Source organism: Chelmon rostratus, chromosome 1 (assembly GCF_017976325.1).
Source record: "Chelmon rostratus isolate fCheRos1 chromosome 1, fCheRos1.pri, whole genome shotgun sequence".
NCBI lineage: Eukaryota > Metazoa > Chordata > Actinopteri > Chaetodontiformes > Chaetodontidae > Chelmon > Chelmon rostratus.
The window spans coordinates 10,064,121-10,071,242 of NC_055658.1; the positions used below are offsets into that span (position 1 = coordinate 10,064,121).

The 7,122-nt window shown below is 41.7% G+C and overlaps 2 protein-coding genes across 2 annotated transcripts; both read left to right on the top strand.

Annotated features, from left to right (window-relative positions):
* Window positions 1-82: 82 nt before the first annotated feature.
* On the top strand, window positions 83-4,356 carry si:dkey-148a17.6 (uncharacterized protein LOC108190685 homolog). Its single transcript, XM_041959472.1, has 2 exons — window positions 83-98; window positions 2,921-4,356. The coding sequence occupies exon 2, from the start codon at window positions 2,950-2,952 to the stop codon at window positions 4,033-4,035; it is 1,086 nt and encodes a 361-aa protein (XP_041815406.1). The 5' UTR covers window positions 83-98; window positions 2,921-2,949; the 3' UTR covers window positions 4,036-4,356.
* On the top strand, window positions 1,111-2,916 carry LOC121622660 (leukotriene B4 receptor 1-like). The gene has a single exon (XM_041959573.1). The coding sequence runs from the start codon at window positions 1,133-1,135 to the stop codon at window positions 2,147-2,149; it is 1,017 nt and encodes a 338-aa protein (XP_041815507.1). The 5' UTR covers window positions 1,111-1,132; the 3' UTR covers window positions 2,150-2,916.
* Window positions 4,357-7,122: the final 2,766 nt, after the last annotated feature.

Consider the following 7,122-nt stretch of genomic DNA (forward strand, 5'->3'; position numbering starts at 1 on the left):
TCAATACAGAGGATATAACGGAGGGCGAGTGCTTGTATACCAGACTCAATTTTCCATATGGTGCTCTGGGCTCAGGAATTATTCTGACTGTATCAGAGGTAAGTTATGGTAATTATTAACTGTTCCAGTGGTTAACATTCATGTGATAGAAGGAGTTGACAAAGAGTCCAAAGTTAAGGTGTATGGGAACGTTGTTGTAAATGAAAATGCAACAGTTATTGTGGGACAAGGACACTTGCTTAACTCTCCATCTGCCATCTCAGGATGAATGAATCATGTAAAAACTAGATATCTCTTTGTAACAAGGAGAAAATCCCAGATAGACTGTTGCAGTAGCTAGTGCCATCTGTCTATTATTGCTTCCATTATGCTTCATGATATCCGTGCTTTCTCAAAGCACAGGTGATGGCCAGTGTCTGCTAATGGTGATAACCTGTGGATAAGAGAAAGACGGCATGCTTTTAGGAAAGAATGAAAAGTGATGTTTTATGTATGTGAAGCATTATTCATTGCTGTAGAGAGCCATAGTGACGGTTGCTAAGCAGCCACAGTCTCCTGCTGCGTCCCAGCCCAAGCTTTGTTTTTAGATCTGTACGAAACAAACAAAACACAACAACTGTTAACAAACTTTTGATTCTGATACACACACAAGCAGAAGGTGGCAGTGATGCACATGGTGCTGCAGGTCTAAACCACAAAGCTACAAGAGGGAGCGAGAGTGAGAGCAGATCCCTTCAGAAGCAGGAAAGTTGACATTAAACAGTGATTTGGATAAAGGAACTATAAAAGATCTTTGACTTTTTCATTGTCATGCAAAGTAAATCATCACACGGCAGTAATCAATATACTTAAATTATTCCTGACTTGTTCTGCTAAATAACAGCAATAAAGTTTCTCTCTAAGCCACAGTCACAGAACAGAAACAGAGAGGTCTTAGAGCAACAGCGGATCAGCAGTCGATGGCAGACTGATCAGTTGTAATACTTGCATAATTCACATCTATGACTCGATGAGTGCCATGAGAAACCTGGTTCTTGTTCAATTTATCCATAAAGGGAAGTGAAGACTTGCTTGTGCAGCACTTTGTTTTTCTTTTCTTCCAGACGCCACTGTCAGCACATACACTCACACCATGAACCACTCAACCGAGCTGCCTCCTTCAGAGGGAATGGCCCCTGAGGAGTTTGACGGTGGGACAGCAGTGGCTTGTGTGATCCTGGGTCTGTCCTTCCTGGTCGGAGCTCCGGGGAACCTGCTGGTGATCTGGACTATCCTGAGACACGTCAAGCAGCGCTCCCACACGGTGATGCTCATCCTGCACCTGGCTGCTGCTGACCTGCTCGTCCTCATCACCCTGCCTCTATGGATCTACTCCCTGGTAGATGCCTGGGTGTTTGGAGGGGCCTTCTGCAAGGCCTTGGTGTACATTGTCAGTGTGTGCATGTTTAGCAGCATCTTCTTCATCACTCTTATGGGCGTGGAGCGCTTTTTAGCCATCTGTCATCCATTTGTGATGATGCGCTGGAAGACAAAGAGCTTTATGAACAGATGTCTTGTGCTTGTGTGGCTTCTTTCTTTGTTTTTAGCGGCGCTTGCTTCACTGACGGAGCCTTTGGATGAAAGTGAAGGAGCTGAGCAGTGTTTTACCAGGGACTTCAGCTCTGTGACTCAAGCAGTCATCTTGTTATGTCTGGAGACCTTGGGTGGATTTGTAGTTCCTTTTATCATCCTTGTCATCTGTTACTGTCTCGTAGCTGCCCAGCTCAGAAAAATGAACTTCAACTCCAAACAGAAATCCATGCTTCTTGTTCACGCTGTTGTGATAGCCTTCACACTCTGCTGGTTGCCTTACCATGTCATCAACATTGTTGATCGGGTTTGCATCCTATCTGGCACAGAACGTGAGTGTTTGCCGCAGAGCATTGTCTTCAGCTCCGGTGCCCTCGTTTTCATCAGCAGTTCAGTGAATCCTGTGTTATACGCCTTCTTCGCAAGGAACTTACAGGGGAGTCTCGAGGAGTCCCGACTGGTCAGGCTGTTCCAGGAAATGGTAACTCACACCAACAAACTCAGGGAGCTGGTAGTACAGCAGCAAACTGGCCAGAGGGCAGCAAATACGCACACAGAGTTGATGTCTGCCTCCGTGTGAAAAAAGACTGAACCCCTGAAAATGTGATGATGGGAAAATGTGACACTTGACTTGTGCCGTAAATGAAGGGACTCCATTATGAAGTCCTATGTATGATCTAAGGCTTTGAAAGCCTGTATGCCACATAATAAAAATAGTGCCGACAATGGTAATTGTGATTCTTATTATTAACACAAACCATACCCTCCTATCCTCGTTTCACATTTACCCTCAAATGTCAGCACAGGATTTCAATCTTTATGGGTTTTTTTTAGTTTTGATGATAATTCTTTGCTGCATAGTTCAAAAGTTTAAAACACATTTCTGTCGTATTTTAAGAACATTTTTAACGTGTTAGAGTGCCTGTATGACAAGCAAGGTTTTGTTAAACTGGAAGAATTTCACAGATTTTGTTGTTGTTTTTTTCTGCATAATTGTCGTCTGTATACCACAGCAGTTTTAAAAACTTGTCTTTAGATGCTCACTAAATTGCCTTAATGTCACTACATCTAAAGCGTTGTTCTCACGTTTACCCTCAGGTGAAGCATCAGAGATCATTTCTATTTTTGTCAGTAGACGAACTTATTTGAAACTTTCTAAATCACTTGGACCACATGTTTCCTTTTATACCCCAATCTATGACCTGAGGTGAAAAATGAACCCATGACGCATGTATGAATCACCGCGCTGTGTCTCAAATATCACTGTGAGGTAACCCCTTTCCTGTGCAGTCTATTCTCAAAGGGAAGTGAAGACTTGCTTGTGCAGCACTTTGTTTTTCTTTTCCTCCAGACACCACTGTCAGCACATACACTCACACCATGAACCACTCAACCGAGCTGCCTCCTTCAGAGAGAATGGCCCCTGAGGAGTTTGACGGTGGGACAGCAGTGGCTTGTGTGATCCTGGGTCTGTCCTTCCTGGTCGGAGCTCCAGGGAACCTGCTGGTGATCTGGACTATCCTGAGACATGTCAAGCAGCGCTCCCACACTGTGGTGCTCATCCTGCACCTGGCTGCAGCTGACCTGCTCGTCCTCATCACCCTGCCTGTATGGATCTACTCCCTGGCCCAGTCCTGGGTGTTTGGAGAAGCCTCCTGCAAAGCCATAGTCTACATGATCAACGCCTGTATGTATAGCAGCGTTTTCTTCATCACCCTCATGAGTGTGGAGCGTTTTGTGGCTGTGCGCTATCCCTTTGCCTCAGCTGACTGGAAGAGAAAAAAAGCTCTGAATAAAGTTCTGCTGGCTCTGTGGACTGTTGCCTTCTTGTTCAGCATACCTGTCATCCCAACTCAGGTCGTAGGGGAGGAGTCTGGTGAGGAGCACTGTCTGTACCGGTACTACACCTCTCAGACCCAGGAGCTGGTGTGTGTGCTGCTAGAGACCCTTGTTGGCTATGTACTACCCTTCTCCATCCTTTTGGTCTGCTATGGCTGCCTGTGCAGCCGCATTACTCAGATGAATTTCAAGTCCAAGCGCAAGTCCACAGTCCTGATCGCCAGTGTGGTGATTGTGTTTGCCATTTGCTGGACGCCTCATCACATAGGAAACATCCTCTCACTCATCATCCTGGCCAGTGAGGAGTCCTTCCCCGACACAGCAGAAAATCTGGAGAGCGTCAGGAGCACCACGGCCTTCATCGCTGGAGCCATGGTCTTCATCAGCAGCACTGTTAACCCCATCCTCTACATGTTCGCAGCTCGCTCCTTCAGGAGCTCCATACGTGACACCGGCATCCAGAAGCTCTTCCGCCACATCTCCAGCACCTCCCCAGGTGAAGGCAATAGAGAGGTGTCCTTTGTGTCCAAGAGACAAAGCAATCAGACCAACAGTTCAAAGTGTGTATCGGAGTCACAGGACCAAATGGACATATTAATAAAAATGTGTGAAAACAATCCATCCTGATATTGAAAATGTATGCTGTCTGTGCTGTGTGTCTCTGTGTAGGTATTCTTGTTTATACTGTATACATTTTTTAAAGAAGGAAATAATGCCTGCAATGAAGCTCAGTTATGAAATTATGTATGAAATAACAACAGAACAGGAAGTCAGTTCTTCTGTGTGAATAAATGTCCAACTCTGTAAACGACCTGTTTAACATGTTTTTTTTAAGTTTTATATGTTTCTTTAAATGTTGAACATATATTTATAAATATGTTATATATATTATGAAGTTTGATTTATACCATAGTATTCATAAAGAGTACAATAAATAATTCTATGAGCATTAAAGATGTCTCAGTGTACATTTTGTAAAAAAAAATAAATGCATAAAAAAATCTTTTTTAATGATTTTGTTGATGCCGACAATGGGAAATTGTATTCATTATGTTACAGCTTCTGTTTAAGAATTACTGTAATTGTCTGTAAGTGTGGGAACATAATTAGATCAAACACAGTAGATGTGTTTTTTTTACACTTTTGCCACAGAGAAATATTTTACTCGCAGCTTTTCCTTCCCTGATTGACATCAGACTTCAGCTAAGACTTAGATGAGACTTGAAGATTTTGTCAACCCCTCCGTCCCTTTCTGTGTTGGAAAACTCTAACATCACTGCAACAGTCTGATTGTGTGATCATGAATTCATGCAACAAAACGATTCACAGCTCATCTACTGCATTTTTTAATCTAATCTTATTTACGACTACTGTAAAAATGTTTCTCAGCCATGACAAATTAGCTGACAATGGTCCTGGTATTCCACTATAGACAACAGTCATGCTTTCGACTTCCTCTCAATGAGAGGATTGCAAAATGTAAATCTGCATGTTCCCTTTGTTGAGCAGCAAAAAGCGGAATTATGTCTTAATGTTTGTCACAGTCTCAAAAGAGAGTTCAGCATCAGCTTATTCACTGATATTTCTAAATGCATATCTAGACATTTATATTAGACTTTTATCATAGCACAAGTTTGCCTGATGCCCGAACTATGCAAAAAATTTGCTCTCAACAGCTGACAGCCAGTAGATGGCAGTGGAGGTGTGTTTTTAATAATTGAGTTTTGACACCATTTCAGTGTGGTGTCATAATAATCATATTTTTTGTTACTGCTATCACATTCTATGTCTCTTTCCAATTTCTCTAAATATTGATTTCACATTGACTGGACTAAAAACTACATCAAGCCGACACACATGTTAACATTCAGTAACTGAGGCTCCGCTCTTTTCTAAGCAGTTCAAAGCAGACAGGGTGCAGGTGTAGTTCTTGACATATAGTGAAAGTCCAAATTGACAAGTTTTGGGGGCAAAAAAGTTAAAACATTTGGAATAGGTCTGTATTATATGTGTATGTAATACTATGAGATGGTTCACTGTGATAATTTGAAGTGAAGGTCAAAGTGAAACCATTGTGACAGTGTTCACTGAATATTAGTGAGTCACAATTATTTTAACTGCTAGAGTGGAAAATTACAGAAAGCAAAGGGTGTGACAAAATACATATGTGTCAGATAAGATCACCCAAGAAACAAGTAAATGTAGCTGACCCTGAGACATGCTCCTTTTCTCACAGAATAAGGAAGCACTGTATAAATGAGACAACAACAGCCGTGTGGTATGTCTCTAATGTACCATTTGCCTTTCAGTTTGAGCACAAAAAGCCTTTACTGTACGCTTTAATTCAATTAACACTTTGTCCTAAATGTTCTGAATGGTTTTTAGGTCATCAGGCTCACAGTAAATTGATCACTTTTTTTCCTTCAAAACCTAAGTTGCATTGATCCTTCTGTATTAGTAATCACATTTAAACAAAAAAATCTGATTACTGTAATTTTGAGCTTCCGCCAGATAAAAGGTGCACCACAGGATGGGAGCTGCCAAAAGGAGGGATAACTGAGCCATGAATCTTGGCAATCCCTAAAGTTCACTAAAGACCTGCAAAACACAGGTGTTTTTTACCAATTACACCTGCTGAGAGGAAGTCATAGCTTGTCTTGTTTTTGTGCCACGGACAAGACGACATGTATAACCATGTGGTGTCATGAAGACAAATGTTCTTTGTTGTCGTGGGGGAATATCATTAAGTGTCTAGGATTTCAGCTGAAGAGTTTCCCAGTGTGTACCTCACCTAATCAGACTGGTTCACCTGGAAAGACTGATTCCACATACGGAAGGAGACACTGGGAATTACTTTTCAGATTGTGGGATTTGTGTGAGTGAAAGGAGGTGAAGAGACAAAAAGCCTCGCGTTCACTACAGTCTGCTGGCCCATAGTGATGGGAGTGTCAGCAGCAACAAAACATGGCATTCTGGGAACCGGGCCAAAGACTAGTGAAAACTACAGCCGGCCAGTAAGGACTTGTGAAGTTACTGATACCTCGAGTTCGTTTGAAGTGGCATTTTATTTTTTTGTATCAAAGCTGCTCCTAGATTAAAATATAGGCATTCAAAATAATGTGAGATCATGTGTGTGACCAGAAAGAAAAAAGCTGCTGCACAGTGACAGGAAGTTATATGTATGAGTGTGAAACTGCACAGCAGCATGGAGTTTTAGAGGAATGAATAAGCATCACAATTTGAAAACATGATAGACACAATACATTAGATTGTGCTTCCCACCACTGAAGATTTAAGACTATGGCAACAAAAGTGCCAGTTAGCTGAAGGACATCACTTTGAAAAACAAAGCAGGGTAAAATCAGTGTATGCTGCAAAGCTTTATTTTAAGCTTGTTAATGTCTGTCCTGACTATTATATACCAAACAATAAATGTTGTCCAAGTCCTGCCAATACACTTTACACTCTAGGTAAAGAAGTTATGCAATGTTTACCTCCAACGAGGCAATGAACATATAATAAACTATTTTGTCTGAATTTCTGGGCTAAAATACTATTCATGCAAGGACAAGGAAGAAAAAGCAAGACAACGATAACACAAAGCATATGTTCAAAAAGGTCAGAAAGAGTCATCTTTCAAGAAGTACAAAACTAAGCAGAATGTAAAACAATCAATATTGACATACTGTACTGTGCTGTTCATTTACACTGCAG

Coding starts and splice junctions, on each gene's coding strand:
- LOC121622660 (XM_041959573.1), top strand. CDS start 1,133: ATGAACCACTCAACCGAGCTGCCTCCTTCAGAGGGAATGGCCCCTGAG.
- si:dkey-148a17.6 (XM_041959472.1), top strand. CDS start 2,950: ATGAACCACTCAACCGAGCTGCCTCCTTCAGAGAGAATGGCCCCTGAG.